At 37.8% G+C, this 20,864-nt stretch overlaps 1 protein-coding gene across 4 annotated transcripts in view; it reads left to right on the plus strand.

The window, feature by feature from the left end:
• LOC109267632 (uncharacterized) overlaps positions 1-20,864 on the plus strand; it is a 122,712-nt gene that overhangs the window by 42,715 nt on the left and 59,133 nt on the right. For all 4 annotated transcript variants that reach the window (XM_019450540.2, XM_019450542.2, XM_053907160.1 and 1 more), the window contains exons 7-8: positions 11,285-11,395; positions 20,198-20,376. In XM_019450540.2, the coding sequence (XP_019306085.1) occupies positions 11,285-11,395; positions 20,198-20,376 (290 nt within the window). The remainder of the gene's footprint in view (positions 1-11,284; positions 11,396-20,197; positions 20,377-20,864) is intronic.

Genomic DNA, 20,864 nt, shown 5'->3' on the forward strand with positions numbered 1-20,864 from the left:
TAGAAACAAAATTTACTTTAAATATAAAAGCCATCATATTCATTGGATTCCTATTATGAGCAGGGTATTTTATATATGTCCTCCCATGCAATCTATACAACAGAAGTTGAAACTTGATATGATCACTTGCATTTAGCACATGAATATATTAAGGCTCAAACTGGTTAAGCAACTTACCTAAAGGTACACGTCTGTATCATGACAACTCCAGGATTCAGATCTCAGAATTTCTACCCCTGGAAACAAAGTTCTTCCCCTATGACAGATATCTGTTCAGACCCTCTGTTGCAACTAATAAAGAAATCTGACTGCAAATGGTTTAAGCAATGAAGGGGTTGATTGACTCACAAAAGTTGAAAGTTCTGAGATAGCGTGGGTATTTGATTTGTTTCCGTAGCTCAATTTCATCAAAGGTATGAATTCTTTGACCCCAATTTCCTTGGTGTTACAAGCTTCCCATTTGGATTCAAAATGATCTCAGCGGTTCTAACTTTTTCATGGCACATCAGAATCATAAAGATAGAGGGGATGCGCTTCAACCCTAAATGTCCTCAGTTTTCTGTGTACGCTAGGGAATGCTATGAGCTGTTTCACTTAAGCCAAAGGCAAGGCAATTGGCTTTGCCTGACTGAGTTGCTAGGAAACCAGGGCCCACCCTGGACTTGAGAGTGGAATAATGCTTCCTTACCTACCCCAAGCCACCCATAATGGAGAAGATGTTAGAGGACCTCAATGAAGTCTACAACCACTCGGCCTCAAGTCCTACTGACACAGTGACAGTCTGCCCCCAGTGAGTGATAAACAAGTCACACAAACCAAGGAAACCTTAACTACTGCACACAAAGCTGATGTTTTGTCTCTTCTTGATGTATTATTTCTTTCTAATCACATTCTTTAAAAACCCTGTTATTCTTATCAAAGAATATTTCATGACTTGATTTGACCTACTTCATTCCCAACTGTTGAAAAAGGTATTCAATACCTTAAAAATCACATCAACTCTTCTTAGCGACACTGACATTATCTCCAACACCTGTTTATGGCTGAGTAGGATTCATTCAGTGTATTACATAAAATAACTTTTTCTCAATATTCTCCACTAAGCTTACCTTATAGACCCATTCTTCGCTGCTCTGGGTGAGTTCTGGGATTGATCTTAATTTTTTATAGTCTTAGACAATAAAAGCACTGTTGTTTTGTCATTCTAAGTCCATATAATAATCATAGAACTACAGGTTAGTCTAGTAATCAAAATTCTTGCATTTTTTACCAATTTAGAATAAATTGCCTGAGCCTGCCTCAGGCTTACAAGCATAGATGATCTTCTTCACTATTTCTCATCTCTGTTTTCTATTCATCAGAAATATCACCTTTACACTTCCAAATGTACTCAAATCTTTTACCTATTCCTCCTGTCCTTCTTTTCCACCTTAAGGTCAATTTTTCCACCTTTTCATGGCTTTCAAAAACATTAGCAAATTGGGAGTTGATGCAAATTTCTTTAAGGTAATAAAAGGAGTTCCTTTTTCTCAGATCCTATAATCTGAGAAATAGACACCAGTACCAAAATACAGGTGCAAAAGACTGGAGGAAATCACTATGATAGACAAAAGAAAGAGAGCATAAGTAAGCAGAAAAGACTTCTTAAGGCTCCACAATGGTGGTCTGGCACCTGAGAGAGGACACGGAGAAGGAATCAGGATTATGTAGTTAGATCCTCCAATGGCAGTGCAGCTCTGAGAAATTCTGAGGCAGTCTGATAAGAAGACCCAGAGCAAAGAGTGTTCATTGGAGAAGTCAGGAGGTGGCCAGAAGCAGCCTGGCTCTAGTACCCACTCCAAATTCAGTCACTGGCTGTAATCAGGGACTTTCTGCTGAGAATGTAACCTCTGTGCGAGGCGAGGCTATCAGAAAGTGTGGCAAGTGAAGGGTTTCAATTACAATCCTCACCGCAGGTTCTCTTAAAGGTATGTATATGTGGGCAGTGTAGACCTAAGACCTCCATACAGGGTAGGGAGTAAAAAGCCCATAGAAAGAAAAAAAGGCAAATTGATAGGAATAATTCTAATAAAGGTATAATGAGTACTATTTTCAAAAATAATATAGAAAGAAATTAAAGAACACCTAAATTAGTGGCAGGAAAAACATATGTATCATTTGTAAGTCTTGATATTTAAAGAGGTCAATTCTTCCTTAAATTGATCTAGAGACGGAATCCGAAGTAAATTCTAGTAGAGTACCTGCTTTTGTTTTATTGGTAAAAATTTTTTCAATGAGATTCTAAAATATTTATAGAAAAGCAAAGGGCCAAGTTATTAGCTGAACATTCTTTCATCCAGGGAAAAGCCTTTTTATTCTGTAATTAGATATTAAAATGCAAATGCATGGATATATTTTTACTTTTCTACTTTGATGTGAATGAATTTCCATTGGAGTTTACTTATTTTTCAATTAAAGTTCAATCAGTTAATCAAATATATAAATTATTATTTAGCAAATAATTCCCTAATGATTGGGGAGAGAAGGGGTTTTACCCAAATGTTGGTGGAATTTGGGGACAGAAGGGTAGACCCCAAACAAGTGGGGAAAAAGCAGACGAGAATGGAGTCAATAGAACCCAGGTGGCCAAAGATAAAAACTGCAAATGTTGCCAGGTCAACCTCGCTTGGCCCCTTAGAGCCCTTCAAAGTGACAAGAACAAAAAACGATTGTGGGCTTAATAATTTCTGTACAGACACAAAGACACACAACTTTTTACCATCAAGTGGCTTCTGAGTTTTTACTATATTTTTAAAAGACATCTGGCTTAGAGGAAATAAATGTTTATTCATAGGGAATGTATTCAAGAATGTTTCACATTTTCCCTCTCTCCTTCTTTCTCTCCATCTTCTCTTTCCCCTTCCCTCATCTCCTCTTTCTACCTCTGACTTCACAAGGTTAGTGTTACAGAAGTAAAATTCATAAGGAAAATAAAAATGACTACCCTTTAAAAATCAAACAGGTCCAACTTGGTAAGTTTAGTTAGATTTTTGCCAAATACCCAAAACTCTTCATGCCTGTGTTTCTAGATAAAATAACTAAATGCAGTTTAACAAAATGTTATGATTTCTTTACTTACTGATACCTTTGTAACTGTTAAAGTGATACATAGTTAAGTGTATCTCATCCATTCAAATGTGAAACAAATCAAAATGTTTGCATTGCGTGTGACTTTGTATTTAGGAGGTCCTGAGGTTTTATAATAGGAAAAGCTGAAGGATCTCTACTGTAGCAAAAATGGTACAATACATAGTTAACCTAGGATTTTATTCAACATCACAAAGTGCTGCCCTGGCAGGGATTCATGTAGCTGCTGAGTCTACTTCTCTTTTTTTAAAATCTATTCCTCAATGCTGAAGAGCAACCTCTGAAATCCATTGTCTAGTCAAATCTGCTAAATGAGGGGTTGAAGGACTTTAAAATTACACGTATTTTCAGCACTTCTGAAAATCTCATTCACACCACAAAACATTGTTCTGGATGCACTAGAGAGGCTTAATTACACACTGAAGATAAAAAGATAAAGCAGGGAGACCTGTAGGTGGGATGGAAATGATTATCCATAACTATACAGAGAGGGAGTTTGCTGGTAGCTTACATAACTAATTGCCAACACCCGGCTGGCATTTGCATGAACATTTTCTATGAAAGCTTAAATGCTTATGAGATCTGTTGGCATAAACAAAAGAAACAGATGTTCCAACTTTGATACCAAGCAAACTTGAAAAGAAAACTATACATTTAGGGATGGGAAAACCATAGAGGAAATTATGGATAGGCCCATCTTTCTGGAAGTTCTAGAATTTAAAATGCTACTGTTATAGTGCAATTTTTTTTTAATTAAAGGACAAGCCCCCTTTTAATTATAAGTTTTTCAGATTCTGCATTATATGTAAATATGCATCTAAGGATGGAGTAGCTCAGCATTTAACTCTTTCCAACAAACACAAAACCATGCAGTCAAGTATATGGTTAAGGAAAAATACGTAGAAAATCATGGTCTTGCTTTCCTACCACCTCAATCCTTCCTGTACAAGGTAGGATATATATACTTCCATCTGCTCCAAAGAAAAGCCTGAGGTAGAGTTACCTACTTTGACATATCTTCCTCCTCCAAGAAGTCCCACAGCCTCAACCTCTCACCATATTAATAATGGGAAAATTTGCAGGCTGCACTGCAAAATACAGGATCATAGTTAATGCAATGTGTAACTGAAGCTCAAAGCATTCAAATGAGCCGTCAGTAGAATAACACTGCAGAAATAATTTTCTACCAACAAGGATCATTTTTATTCCCAAAACTAAATAATACAAAGATAAATAACACAAGGTACAAAGGATTTCAGTAGAGATTCTCTAAAGAGGATAGTCAATAAGCACACTCACAAAAAAATGTTCAGTATCAGTAGTCATCAGTGAAATGAAAAGGAAAACCATAGTGAAATACCACTCCATACCTACTAAGATGGCTATAGAAAAAATTCAAAAATACCAAGTATTGGCAAAAATGTGGAGAAATCCATAGCACTCATACAATGCTGATGGGAATGTAAAATGATATAGATACTTTGGAAAACAGTCTGTCCATTCCTCAAAAGGTTAAACACAGAGTTACCATTTGACCCAGCAATTCCACTCCTAGGTATATATGTGAGACAAATGAAAACATGTGTCCACAAAAAAAAAACAAAAAAAACAAGAAACAAAAACTCGTGCACAAATTTTCATGGCAGCATTATTTATCCAGAAAGTGAAAACACAAATTCCCATCCACTGATGAATGGGTAAACAAAAGGTACTGTGCCCTTACAATAAAATGTTTATTCATTGATTCAAAGAAATATAGTACATGGTACATGGATGGATCTTGAAAATAAGTGATTGCCATGTGAATGATGCCAAACACAAAAGAATATTGTATAGTTTCATTTATATGAAATGTCCACAACAGGCAAGACTATAGAGACACAAAATCGATTAATGGTTGCCTGGAGCTGAGAGGTTGGGGGAAACAGAGTAACAGCTATGGTAATGGGAGTTTCTAAGGTAACAAATGATCTAAAATTAGATTGTGGTGATGGGTGCACAACTCCATGAATACACTAAAAACCATTTAATTTTACACTTTAAATGGGTGAAATATAAGGTCTGTGAATTATAACTTAATAAAGTTGTCAGAAAATGAATCGTTGGGATGCCAGGGTGGCTCAGTCAGTTAAGCGTCCGACTTCAGCTCAGGTCATGATCTCATGGGGTTTGTGGGTTAGAGCCCCGCATCGGGCTCTGTGCTGACAGCTCAGAGCATGGAACCTGCTTCGGATTCTGTGTCTCCCTCTCTCTCTGCCCCTCCCCCGCTCGCACTCTGTCTCTGTGTTTCTATCAAAAATAAATATTATAAAACCGATTAAAAACATGATTTGTTTCCACCCTGATGGACAATTTAAATTTAAAAAAAAAATGTTTACTTGGGATAGAAGACTCGTTACCAAACACACCTGTGATTATCTATCAGTTAGCATGCACTGATCAGCACCAACAGCTCAAACATGTATCTTCCACTTCTATCACATTCCTTAAAATTCTCTAATTATCACTTAACATTCCCATATTCAGATTCAATCACTTTTCCTCTATCCTTGTTCTTGGCTTCTCAGACAGCCTAGAATTTACAGTGCTATCATGGCGGTTATTTCTGTGCTGTCACTATGAATGACCATTCTCTCCATCTTGAAATTCTTCTCCTGCTCCTACTTACCTTACACTCTTGCTTCTATGCTCCTAGGATCCACCTGCACCTTCTTTGTATTCCTCTCTGGCTCTTCTTTATTCTTCAAGATTTTATCCTCAATGTTCTTTATTCTTCTCCTTACATGTGTCCCTTTGGTTATAAATTCTAAATCAATTTCTCAGGCCTTTCTCATATCCTAGGTATCAAAGATATTTTCCTACCAGCTCAATGAACATTTTCAATTTTTTCTTCCATGACTATCTCAGTACATCTAAAAGCAAACACATACATTCAGCCAACTTTTTTAAAGCCCCTGCCATGTGCCAGAGATTATTAGGTATGGAAAGTACCTAATTAATTTTAATTTTTTAATGTTTATTTATTTTTGAGAGAGAGAGAGAGATAGCACGAGCAGGGGAGGGGCAGAGAGAGAGAGAGAGAGAGAGAGAGAGACAGACAGACAGACAGACAGACAGACAGACACAGAATCTGAAGCAGGCTCCAGGCTCTGAGCTGTCAGCACAGAGCCCGACTGGGGCTGGAACCCATCAACTGTGAGATCATGACCCGAGCCAAAGATTGACACCCAACTGACTCAGCCACCCAGGCACCCCAGGAGGTACCTATCTGAATATGAATATATATATATATATATATATATATATATATATATATATATGAACAAAGAAACAAACAAACAATTTCACTTGTCTCTGAGGTGCTTATACTCCATTAGGGGTAGAAAGGCAGATATGCAAATAAGTGCAATAAAGAGTTTTAGGTCCCACAACAGCATGTTACACCTTCCATTCATTTCCAGTTCCTGTGTCCAGAGTCACATTGCAGACCTGTATCAATTCTGATAATATCCTTGCTGATATGCTTATCTTAATCCTTTCCCATTCTAAATCAATCTTCTAAAAACCACTGCATACATATTTTCTGCTCACAGACTTTTGATGGATCTCTATTGTTGAAATATCAAGTACAAATTGATCTTCACATCCAAGACCCTTTACAAACTGGCCATCTTTCCAATCTTCCACACTCACCCTACCCACCCACACTTCTGCTCTAGTTGCTCCGAGTCATTAACTTCTTGGCATGTCATAAAACCTTCTCACGCACCTTTGCTCAGAAAACTTTGCCTTCATGGAGTGTCAACTGTTTGAGGTTATGCTAGTTTTAGCAACAAAAAAATATTAATGGCTTAAGATAATAAAGGCTCATTAGTCACTCACTAATGTGGACTAATGTCCAATGTGGATGTTCTTGGTTGGAGGGCGACTTTGTCCCCTGTAATGTTTTCATATACAAGCTTATTTGTTCTTGATTGTAGCCTAACCTAGGGCACTGAGGCATCTGCATCTCACAGAAAGATAGGAAAAGAATATGAAAGGTGGTCCATGGGACGTTTTTATGAGCCAGGCTCCTAAGTGGCACCCACCACTTCTATTCACATTTTAGTGGCTAAAACCCCATCATTTTCCCCACCCAGCTACAAGAGATCCTGAGAAAAGTTGTCCAACTGTGATCCCAGATAGAAGAGGAATTAGGTTTGTGAATACCCAGCAGCCTTTGCCACCATGTTCTCTTTATTATTCCCCCTTAAGGATAACCTATTTATTCATTAAGGTCAAGACAAAATTCCACTTCCTTTGGAAAGCATCTCTTAACCAGTCTGATGGAAGTGAGAATTCCCTTTTCTGAAATTTCCCAATACCTATTATCTTTGTTACTTATTTTACACTTGCCACTTACTGTATTGCAAAGTTACTTTTCTTTTTGATTATGCATGTCTTAACTTCTGCAATGTAATTCTAACTTTCTCAAAGATACAAGTTTTAGGTCATCCACTCATTCATTCACTATGTATTTATCAGAAGATATATAGGTATATAGGAGACATCATATATGGTTACCACAGGGAGTACAAAAATTGGCAAGAAGATATTTCTGAACATATATTGTCCTTTTGGAATTCAGTTCAGAAGGCATTGCCATAAACAAGTCCTTTGAGTCCTTTAAGACTATGGAGGAAATTTAATTCAAATGGTCAACCATACCATGAGACTTTATTATAAGGATGATATTATGTAAATTAAGGATATATCGATTATTACTTTTGACTTAACTTTCCTACATTGATTGACTATTGCTTATCCAAGCACAGAATACCTCCCCCCACTATCATAAATAGACTTAGACAAGCTATAGTCATTGCTCAAAATATTCAAAGTCATGTTACCTCACCAATTGAGTCATGCTTTAAGATTAAAAGTCTTCAAGGAGGTTTATGACAGCCTAAAATTGCTGCATGATGTTCTGCAAGTCTATGAGCTTGCACCCAGCACTCAGATCAAAGAGAGGGGAAGGGAAAATGTTGCTATGGCTACTGTCAGAGAAACTGCTACCTATGTTTTCTTCTAGGATTTTTATGATTTCAGGTCTCACATTTAGGTCCTTATTCCATTTTGATTTTATTTTTGTGTGTAGTCTAAGAAAGTGGTGCAGTTTTACTCTTTTGCACATAGCTGTCCAGTTGGTGTCCAGCTGTCCAGTTCCCTACACCAGTTGGTGAAGAGACTTTTTCCCATTGCATATTCTTTCCTCCTCTATTGAAATCAATTGCACATATAATTGTGGGTTTCTAATTTCTGGGTCTTCTGTTCTTTTGATCTATGTGTCTACCTCTGTGCCAGTACCACACTATTTTGACAAGTATAGTTTTGTAATATAATTTGAAGTCTGGAATTATGATACCTCCAGCTTTTCTTTTCCTTTTTAAGATTGCTTTGGCTATTTGTGGTCCTATTTGGTTCCATACAGTTTAGGATTGTTTGTTCTAACTCTGTGAAGAAATGCTGTTGGTATTTTGATATGGGTTTCATTAAATATATAGATTCCTTTGGGTAGTATAGACATTTCAACAATATTTGTTCTTCCAATCCATGAACATGGAATGCCTTTCCATTACTTTGTGTCCTCTTCAGTATCTTTAATCAGTTTTTTTATAGTTTTCAGAATATGGATCTTTTACCCTTTGGTTAGGTTTATTCCTAGGTATTTTACTATTTTTGGTGCAATTGTAAATGGGATTGCTTTCTTAATTTCACTTTCTGCTGCATCATTATTAGTGTATAGAAATGCAACAGATTTCTGTACAATGATTTTGTATCCCACTACTTTACTAAATTCATTTATCAGTTCTAGTAGTTTTTTTGTGGAGTCTTTAGGATTTTCTATATGAAGTATTATGTCATCTACAAATAGTGAAAGTTTTACTTCTTATGAATTTGGATGCCTTTTATTCCTTTTTCTTGTGGCAAAATGATACAATGGGAAAAAGATAATCTCGTCAACAAATGGTGTTGGAAAACTAGACAGCTACATGCAGAAGAGTAAAACTGGACCACTTTCTCACACCATACACAAAAATAAACTCAAAATGGATTAAGGACCTAAATGTGAGACCTGAAACCAAAAAAATCCTAGAAGCAAGCATAGTCAGTAATTTCTCTAACATCAGCCAGAGCAACATTTTCTAGATATCTCTCCTGTGGCAAGGGAAATAAAAGCAAAAATAAACTATTTTCTGCACAGCAAAGGTAACAATCAACAAAGCTAAAAGTTAACCTACTTATGGAAGAAGTTATTTGCAAATGACATATCCGATAAAAGGTTAGTATCTAAAATCTATAGAGAACGGATTCAACTCAACACCAAAAAAACAAATAATCTAGTTAAAAATAGGCAGAAGACATGAACAGACATTTCTCCAAACAAGATATACAAATGGCCAGACACATGAAAAGATGTTCAACATAATTCATCATCAGAGAAATGCAAATCAAAACCATGATGAGATACCACCTCACACCTGTCAGAATGGCTAACGTCAAAAACGCAAGAAACAACAAGTGTTGGCAAAGATGTGGAGAAAAAAGAACCTTCTTGTACTGTTGGTGGGAATGCAAACTGGTGCAGCCACTGTGGAAAACAGTATGCAGGTCCTTCAAAAAAGTTAAAAATAGAATACCCTATTATCCAGCAATTGCACTATTGGGTATTTACCCCCAAAATACAAAAACTCTAATTCAAAGAGATAGAAGCACCCCTATGTTTACTGCAGTATTATTTACAATAGCAAGATATGGAAGCAGCCCAAGTGTCCATTAACATATGAATGGAGAAAGAAGAGTAGTATATATATACAATGGCCTATTATTCAACCACAAAAAAAGAATGAAATCTTGACATTTGCAACAACATGAATGCAGCTGAGGAGTATAATGTTAAATGGAATAAGGTAGCCAAAGAGAGACAAATACAGTATGATTTAATTCATGTGTGGAATTAAGAAACAAAACAAATGAGCAAAGGAAAGAGAAAAACTAAGAAACAGATGTTTAACTACAAAGAACTGATGGTTACCAGCAGGGAGGTGAGTGGGGAAATAGGGGAATAGGTGATGGGGATTAAGGAGGCCACTTGCAATGAACACCGGGGGATGTATGGAAGTGTTTGCTCATTTTAATTGGTACACCTGAAACTAATATAACACTGTATATTAGCAATATTGGTATTAAAATACCAACTTTAAATATTGAATGTTTAGTATGTCGCATATTCAATATATTGAAATATATAGAATCTTAAATATTAAAAATATTAAGACAAACTTAAATTGTAAATAAGAGTCATTAAAAACTATTTTAAAAAAGAGGAAATGGGCTTCAGCTGATGTAAAAAAGAAAAAAGTTCAAACTGCTACACAAAGAATCTTGGTCCAATATATGGGAGACCTTATTAAAAATGAATTAACCTTGAAATGGCTTATTATGCCCCTTTTTGTTTTTACCCCTAGAGAATATTAGGTATATAACAGTAAATGCAGATGCTAAAAAACCAGGAGATAAAATAAATAGCCTCTAGAGAGGTCCTCCCCACCTCCAAAGCCTAAATCCTAAGGCTTAGACTATTTTTGGCTTCCTTTCTGAGAAAGCTCAAAAAGGAGCCTCTACAAAGTAAAAGCAGCTCTTTTTTTTTTTTCTGACCACTCCAAGATCTGTTTTTGCCACAACTTCATAAGTATTTCAATTATGTTCCTTCAACAATCCTGCAGAGAAACACTGCCCCCACCCCCCTTTTTATGGATGAAGATATTGAGGTTAAGTGATTTTCTCAGGGTTACAAAGAGACCTAGCAGCAATGAAGGAATGAGAACTAGCAGTTCAACCTTCTGGTGGATGAATAGATTGAGTCTCTGAGCAGCCTTGCTATTATATTGCAAAGAGGCCATGCGGACGCCTGGCTGAATGCGCAAAGAAACCGCGTCCAGGAAATGAAAGGGAGGCTGGGAGGATAGCATTTTCCTTCTTATTAATGACATAGGCAATTGTCTAAAGTTGGAAAGAAAGGCCTTTTAGAGAGAGGCTTTTAAAAAGAGGACAAACAGCAGGGCACTCAATTTGGGACCCCTCCTCCATGAGACCCTTGTTGTCTGTCTACTTGCAGACAGCGCCGCTGAGGAAGCCGGGCTCCAGATTGGAGATGTGGTGCTGGCTGTCAACGGCACGGAGGTCACCAGTGTGGAGCATGCAGAAGCCGTGCACCTGGCAAGGAAAGGTAGGTGGGCCAGCTACAGAGTTCAGCGTCATTCTGAAGAAGCAGAGGGCTTCGGCGCACCAGGGAGTTCAAACACGATGAGGACACTACACAACAGGTGTAACCGCACTTCTCCCGCCAAGCTCCTTTAATACCTTGGCATCAACATGGTGCTTCATAGCAATTAAATCATTTTTCAGCACCACGTTCCTTCTGTATTGTAAAGTGAAACCAGAAAATGGCAGCAGAATGTACTCTATTTATTACGAAAATATTTCCTGAAACTCTTTGCCACGAAAAATGTCATCGTAATAATACTCTCATTTACAATTTCTCTTCCCTTCCTCCTGTCCTCTCTCCCTCCCTTGCCTCTGTGTTCCTTCCTTCCTCTCTCTCTCTCTCTCTCTCTCTCTCTCTCTCTCTCTCTCTTTTCCTTTCTTTCCATCAGTTTTTAGTGGTAAGAACCTCAGGGTTTTCATGCTTTAAAAAGAGAGAGGAAGAAATAAAGAAATCACAAATCTAAAGCTTTCACAGATTCTCCTAGGGCCACTTAAGGAGGGCCTTTAAACCAATTCTGACACAGATGGAACCACGGAGAGAATAATAATAATAATACACGCCCCTGCCTACCCTGTATCCACGCACATTTTGTGGAAAGGTTAATACCATCTTCCACTCTGCAAAACAAGTTACTTTCTTGACACCATGTTACAAATCCTTATCTCCCCATAGACCTAAAAATATATAACTGGTAAATGCTGTGTTCCATCAAGGGATTATTTGGTGAAGTGTCCTATTCCTGGCCTCCCAAAGGCTGCATACATATCTCTGTGCTCCTGAAATATATCCTCAGGCACTGAGCTATAAAAATTTGTACATTTTGTTTAGGCCACATGTGCCGTAAGTATAACTTGCTAGACAATAAATATTGTTTGTCCTTTCTCATGATGCTATCATGCTTGAGGGTTAGCAAGAGAGAGAGAGACTTAGTGTAGACCAGGATGAGAAAATCACTAACAAATTTTGTATCCTGAGTAGCTATTGTAGACTTTTTTGGTGCAGAATTTAGCTGAATATGTGGCTTTTGTGTAGAACTTGTCATGTACTGGGTGCACCAGAAATCCAAGGACACTGTCAGTTAACATGTACACTACCTACTTGTAAGTCCTACCTAAATATTTATCCTATGTGCAGCAGAGATAAGAAATGAAGGTAATATGGTAACAATTATACTAATGAATTGGTGGTATTCCCCCATAAGAATGGGATTTAGCTGTTCCTAGGTTCTTTCTCAAAAATAATTACTTTTCCAATTTTTTAGTTACAGAAAACCTGATGTTAGTAATATTTCCACTCTTAGGACTTTTTATTTTTCCCCGAGGAGCTTAACATTCTTGGTAACACTGAACCATTCAGCCTCACTCTATCAGTTAATGGAAGGCAGAAAACATCTCTAAAACTTAAATAGAGGATTTTCTCTTCTGTTTCCGAAAGATGATGAATTAACATTGATACTGGAAAAGAGCTACACTCAACACCCTAGTTTGTGCTGCTCCTGGCAGTTATTTGTAGCATGCCTTTATCTGCTGTTACAATTTGGGTTCTACCCGCTTGGCCTCCCTACCCCAAGAAGACCTTGACCCTCAGAAGCTCCTTGTATCTTTGCTAAACCTTCTCAAACACAACAGTGGAGATACCTCATAAGCAGGAAAGTGAGTTATAGATCTGAGACGCTACAGTAAGGACAGTAAGAGACTTACAGGGAAACAAGTCCATTGCATACCTGTGTATGTTCTGGGAGATGGGAAGTGTGGCCAATAGTAGAAGAGAGCCAAGTGTCTCACGCAGAAGAATGCTGAGGGACATATTCTTAGAGCTTTTCTCCCCAGCTTGGTGCTCAGCAGCCAAAACCCAACTTAACCACCCTCCAGAGAGCCAGACAAACGGTAGCACCTGTTCCTCATGGTCGGTGGGAAACATGTAGGTGGTCCTTGAGCCCAGCTGTATTACGGAGTTGATTGCTTCTTCCTCAGGCTGAATCTCTAAGACTAATTGATTATAACACAGCTCTTAATTGGGAAATAATAAAAAAAGATACAAATAAACAAAATAGAGAATAAAAAAAAGAGAAAGGTAAAACTTCTAAATAATTAAATACTACTTTGAACAACTATATAACAATGTGAAAACTAGATAAATAAGAACATTTTCCAAAAGTATTTAAAGTGCCAAAATCAGTAAAAGAATAAATAGAAAACTTGTCTAGACTCTAATAAAGGTATTTGTAGAGTAAAGAAAGAGACCATCTCACTTCTCCCCCATTTCCACCCCCAATTCATCCCCCATTTATAAGCACAAGATACCAGTCACTTTTATAGATGAAATTTATCCAATTTCAAAGAACAAATGATTCCTATTCTATAGAGTTTTCCAGAAACTAGGAAAGAGTGAAGGCTTCTCAGTTCATCTTATTAGGCTACTCTAACCTTGATTCCAGAACAGGGTAAGTGTAGTATGAAAAATGAAAGAATATGTCCATTTTACTTATGAGTATATAGATGCACAAATCCTAAGAAAAAATAATAGATACCTGAATAAAAGTGTTTATTAAAATTGCATATAATACATCATAACAAAGTAGGGTTTATCCCTAAATAAGGATGGCTTTATAATATTTTAGTACAATTCGTCCCATTAATGGACCAAAGAAAAAAATTGCATGACTATCTCAACAGAACAAAAAATCATGTAATAAAGTTCAACAAATGTATATATATTTTAAATTCCCTGCATAGTAGGAAGAGAAGTTTCTTTTTACAACTTGATAAAGATTATCTACCAAAAACCTAATCGTGAAAAGAGAAAAGTATAAAAGTATATATAAAGCAACACAACACTTAATAGAGAAACTTTAAACATATTTCTTTTGAGATTGAGAAGAATAATGCCAATTTTAACAGCCTCTGTTCACCATGATATCTAAGGTTCTGGCTTGTTCAATAACACAAGGAGAAATAAAGGTATATGGCCTGGAAGGAAAGAGATAACACTATTATTATTTACAGATTATATGATTATAACAAAATCAATAGACCAATGCTTAGAACTAATTAGAGAAAGATTGACCAAACCAAGGTCTCCTTATAAAAATCAGTAGTGTTCTTCTACACCACTAATAACTGAAAAGAAAAGAAAAGGAATATAATATATGTTTAATAACAGCAGCAACACTACAAGGTAGGAAAGAATTAATCCAACAAAGAACATGCAAGAGCTTCATGAAAAAATATTTACAACTCAACCAAAGTACATAAAAGGAGACTTAAATAACCGGAGATATATAGTATCCTCATGGATGGAAAAACTTTGTAAAGATCTTAATTCTCCCAAAATTAATCTAAATATTCAATAAATTTTCAATAAAATTTTATTAAAAATGTTTGAGTAGCTTTTCAAACTTATCCTTAAATATATGTAGAAAAATAAAAGTCTACAAATAGCTAGATCATTTATGAATAGGGCTAGCAAGGACAAAGGAACCTTTCATACCAAATATTAAGGTATATTGCAAAACCATAATAATAAGTAATAAAAAGGGTGGCATTCACAGAAATATACCAGTGGAATGGAATGGATTAGAAAGCTCAGAAACACACTCAAATACTTATTAAAACTTGATATATGATAAAAGTAGCAGCACAATGAGGAGAGGATAAAATTTTTACTACATCATTTTTACAGAGAACCATAAATTGGATGGATTCATACCTTCATATATTATGCTTTATATTTTATACCATATATAAAGGTGGACTTCAGATGTATTAAAGACCTTGATTTTTAAGTTATAAGCATAATGTCAATAAAAGAAACTAGGATAATAACTTTATTTGTGATCAGAGAAATGCAAATTAACAGCAAGGTGACACTTTACATCCACCAGATTAGGGGAATAAATAGAAATCAGATTATAGCCAGCTTTGGTAAGGAAATGAGGAAATGAGAATCTTCGTGTACTCTTGCTGAGCTACTGGCATCTCAGAGAGCAGTCTGGCAACATCTAGTGAAGTGCCTATAAATCCTTTGTCCTAGCAATTGCACTTCTGTGGCTATAAGCCCAAAGAAACTGCTGAGAGGACATATACAAGGACGTTCATTGCAGCGTTCTGTGTGATAGAGAACAGTTAGAGGCAGTCTGGGTGACCATCACTAGGGCAATGGATAAAGAAACCAACAACAGATGCATACTCTGCACCTCTGTGCCTCACTTTGAAACAATATACAAGATGTGCATTTGGCCAGCAACATTGGTAGATGCTAAAAAACGTGGTTTAGAGTGGGGGGAAAAAAGAGAGAAATAGAATGAGATCTTAGCATAACACCGTTTGTGTGAAATAAAAAGACACACACAAAGGAGTGTATCCACAGTCCTATATCAAACATGTTCTGTGAGTACCTATTGTGAGGAGCAGAATGTGTGAGAAGAATTGGGAATGGAGGCAGAAAATAAAGTGAAACAAAACAAAAGGGGTCTGCACTCCAAAGACTATTGTGTGCAACAACCTGAGTGCTATGATGGGCTCAGCAGTCTGCACCCAAGTTCGTGAGCAACAGATGAAGGCCTCCTAAATGGCACGCACCCACACACACTTTTAGTTCCATCCATGTTCTAAAATTTATAGGTGGTAATGATGAGGGAAGGCAAAAACAAAAAACAAAACAGGATTACAGAGAGGCAGTGGGGCTATGAGAAGAATATACATGACCATGAAACTAAAAAAAAAGGGAAGAGAAAAGGAAAGAAATAATGGGAATAATTTAATTTTTATGTAGTGCTTTACACATTCAATTTTAGCGAGGCTGTTAATTGGGCAGGGTGTTTCTGGAATGTATAGAATTTAAAGCAAGCTCTTAGGGGGTTCTCTTTAGGACAGAAAAGTCACCAACTTGTTGAAGAAAGCAATAATCATGAAATAACAAATGGACCTTTTGTTAAATTTATATAATATATAGAGGTCTTGAAAAGTATATTTACATAGTGTCCAACAAAATAACAAACAAACATGAGGTTGTTTAAAAATCTAAATGTTTCCTCTTGCCTCTTGTACCTGTTTGCATAAACTTCTTAAAAGTCTGATATCTTTTTTTTACCTCTCTATATTTCTGTACAGTTTCATTCCTATGTATTTTAAACTTTTGTAAAATCTTATTTTATTACAGGTTGCTACTTTGTCGATTTAGATTATCTAAACATCAAATCACTTTCCTCAAAACCTTAAATCTGAAATCTAACTGTATGTCAGACTCACGCAAGAACCTCTTTTAAAAACAGAATTCCTGGTGGTGGCCTGCATGTTTGTAATTTTAATCAGCTCTCCCTGATGATTCCCTCACAGCAAGCCCAGCATAGCACAGAGCTCAGCATCTTGGAGGCATGGCCGGCCAAAAGTTTGCAACCATAAGATTAAAAATCTATTTTGTTACCTTCCAGTACAGGCTTTATCATGTCTCCCCAGACTAGCATAGAAAAGGGATCTACCATATGTAACAAGATCAAGTTTTCAACAATTCTACTGAAATAATAGTCCCATTCAATAATACTAAATAATATATTAGTATATATTACATTGTATAATATAGAATTATATAATATAAAATTAAAATTATCAAAAATAATCCTATTCAGAAATACTAAACACACACACCTGTACAAATTACCTTAATTTTGCCAATGGGAAGACTAAAGCAGATTTTTAAAAAATGTTTGGGATCCCAATGGGAATAACAATAGCTCCAGGTGAATGTTTATTTCATTAGGTCCCCCATCCTTCTGGTTGGGGCTTTTGTAGGGCTAAGTGCTTGCAGACTAACATGGGAGATTTAATCATCAAGGAAAAACACGGAAAAGAAAGAGGAGAGGAAAATAATGAAGCTTTAATCAACCTGGAAGTCCTTTGGGGCCGTTCCGTTCCTTTGTCTCACCAAGAACAGCTTTGCTAAAAATAAGTACAGAAGTGCATTGGGATGTGGAACCTGGGCAGATGAACACAGTGCCAGCCCACCACGCAGCCCCGGGGACAGCGCACGTCTTGCACATTTCTCTTCGGCACCTGCAAGGGTGGTGGAGTTTGTCTGACAGCCGAGGTGCGACTCCGACACAGCTGAAGATTGGTGGCATAATAAGAAGACAGTGATCCAAAGAGAAAGTGTGAATTAGAAAAAGAAATCATTTTTCTCTCTCCTGTAGCTGTAAATAACCTCACCCACAACACCTTACTTCCCAAACTCTAGGCCCAAGTGCTAGGGAAGAAGAGTTTTGCCAGAGAGCTTCTCTTTGAAAGGGCGTCATCACCAAAGAGCTGTATTTGCTAAAGACATGGATTTTCAACCTCGTTCATCTGCACTTGACTCTTTCACTTCAGGCCATTTGTCTTCCCATGTCCCCCAAACAAGCAAGATTTCTGGGCTGTCCAGTAGAGGAAGGCAATGGCTGTGTGATTCCTTTCTCTAGGGTGGGGAGACACTTAGAGAAAGACATAAGCAAGGGGAAAAACTAACAATTTTGTTGTTGCAAAATATTGGGATTGAAAATGAAAGTATACAAGGGAACTAAATCGTAGTCAAGGAAAGGAAGAAGCATAGTGGGTGGCGACAAAGACTGCTCCTGAGCAGGACCTCTCAGCAACAGAGAGTTGCCTGGCTACTTGCTACTGAAATTGTGGTCTGACATCAGCTGAGAACTTGTTACAAACACAGGATCTCAGGCCTCATCCCAGACCTAGTGAAGGAAGACGGCAATTTAACAAACCCACCTGGTGATTTGCATCTGCATGTACGTTGAGAAGCACTAAACTAGGGCATCTCCATATTTTTAGCTCCCAGTAAATTAACAGATAAATAATAACAAAACCAGGAGGGTGTCACTGTTAGTACTTCACAATTAATTCCTTTAGCACACATTCATGCACACACACACACACGCACGCACACACACACACACACACACTGCCAATGACTATATAAATAATCTATTTGGAGATAACATAAAAAATCTAAAGTCTCTCTGAGCATCAGACCCCCTGGCCCCTGATAGGACCTGCAAAGACTGTAAAACCACCATCACACAACAGCTGTTTGGAACTCAGCAACTCCCTGTGTGTCAGGATCATGTCCTCACTCCGAATGTAAAAAACTTTCCTTTAGTATGATGACACCACGTGGCAGCAGGACCATCTGTGTCCCTGCCCCAGAGAGAATTTTTTGGTGAACCAAGTTATGTTTATGGCCAGCTGAAGCTCAAGCTCAGCCTGCTCAGTGTCAGAGAACCCCATACGCAGTGTGTGTAAGCAAGAGGAAAATGACCTCAAGGGGCAGGCGACTGCAGCACCACATAAATAGATTGGCAGACGTGTCAGCCATGCATATTAGTCCAGAGTGCAGTCCTTCGGGGACTAAAGTCCAAAGACAAAGACATTTGTGGGTTGCCGGTCAATCTGGAGCATTGCTTCTAATTTTTCTGGATGTGTTTTTGACAGGAGCTTAAGGGCAGTTCAATAAATTAAAATGCATTTACATGGCAATGAAGAATTAGCTTGACACACAGAGTTATTTAATTACCAAGGTGCTTTGCGTGCTGCTAAAGTTAAGACCATGTCAGCCTTTCTGGGACAAATCTTTATTTTCAGGGCCATGTGGCTCAGCCAGGAATGATCCCCTGGGTTGGAGCTTGTCATTTATATAAGAGGAGTCTCCTCACTGACCCCCATTTCCATAGACAGCTCTAAACAGATCGGTAATCTCAATGTCAGACATCACGATGAAGTCAGCGCTGCTAAGGCCAAATGTCCCCCTTCAGGGATGTGGCCTCCCTCTCTGAGGAATTGTAAATGAAGTCATACCCCATTTGCAGTCTTCAAAGCGTGTCAGGGTTGCTGTCTGTTGGAGTGACATTCAGAGAATTTCTTGAGGCATCAAGAGGTAGGCATATGATGAAAGTCTGTTTCCATGCTGGCAACATCAAAGCACAATTGGTAAATGGTGACCTTATATTATTAGGTACAGGGACAAATTCCCCCAAGCTATGCACTGTACTGATCATATAGGAAAGGGGGCACCACTGAGGTACAGGCCCCAAGGAGGTCACCCTGAGAAAGACGTACACGGAAGCTCAGAGTCAAACCCTCAGCACTAAGTTGGACAGAAAGAAAAAGGGATAAAAGCATGTGTGCCTCAGCTTTCCTAGAATTTCTGTCTACTTCCAAGTTCAAAGGCTTATCATTGATTTTGATCAGGAATAGGTGACAGATGTATTAGCGGTTTAGATCCTCCCTTTAGCTAACCCAGGTCAAGGAACCTAGTTATCTTGAATAAAAGTAAGATAGAAAAGCCAAACATCACCTATATTCCTTTTTCAGATATAAATCAAAATATGTTAAAGATTTAGCTTGACATTATTATAGACAGTGAGAATGAACAGACTTGAGTCATCCATGATGAGACCTGACAAGACCACATGGTTGAATACAAAGTGCTCTGTACTAAGAGCTGGCAATTCCGGGTCCCACATCTGACTGAACCCCTTATGACCCAGTTATGGCCCTCAAAGAAGTCACTTTACCTCCCCTGGTTTCATTTTCGTCCTCGCCATGAGGGACTGAATCACTAAGGAACTCTCTCATCCATTCCAATCGTAGGATTCTATTTCATTTATCCTATGTATGCAAACTGTAACCCCCTTTTCATCCATTCCTTCTGAAAAGTGACAGTCTTTTCTGTTGGTTTAACATTTTCAGCCACTGCACTATCCCAAATTCGTTTCTCTAGGTCCAGACATCTTGACTCTGGTGGTGGGATCTGACATCAGTCGCTGTCCCAATACGCCTTGGCCCACCTGTCGTGGCTACTTACATAAAAGGACTCACTCCGGTTTTGTGAAGGGTTGGAGGAAGAGGTGGTTTGTGCTGAAGCATGATGGCTGCCTCCACTATTACAGACATAAGAAGGTAAATTTGCGGGGAGAGGTAAGGTTGGAGTGGGTAGGAACAAGAAACCCTGGGAAGTGCAGTCAGTCCATTACCAAAGTAGTGTCTTGTAAGGTACCACGTTGTAGGATTCTGGAAACAGTGTTCTCTCCTGTGGCTTTTAGAGTTTTCCTTCCTCAGAGGTACAGAGAATTGTAATTTATTTTCTCTGCTGCTGCATAAATCAAGGCTGGCATAAATTTCTATCTCGTTTATTCCTATTTTCACATCCTCTGTGAAAATTTCCTTATCAAAGCCCAGAAAATAAGAACGAAACTGCATACCTAGTACCCTAGAGAAATCAAAGTGGACTAAGGCAAAGTGCAGTAACATCTCGCTGGACCACAGAGCCTGCACACTGTTCCCTAGGTTACAGGGATTGACGTTAGCAAGGCTTCTGAAGCCTCCGAGAAGCTGCCTGGAATACCTTGTTTGATTTCCCAGATTTCAATAGACCTGCGATTTCTGAC

Source organism: Panthera pardus, unplaced genomic scaffold (genome assembly GCF_024362965.1).
Source record: "Panthera pardus isolate Hobbes unplaced genomic scaffold, ASM2436296v1 HiC_scaffold_2, whole genome shotgun sequence".
Lineage (NCBI taxonomy): Eukaryota > Metazoa > Chordata > Mammalia > Carnivora > Felidae > Panthera > Panthera pardus.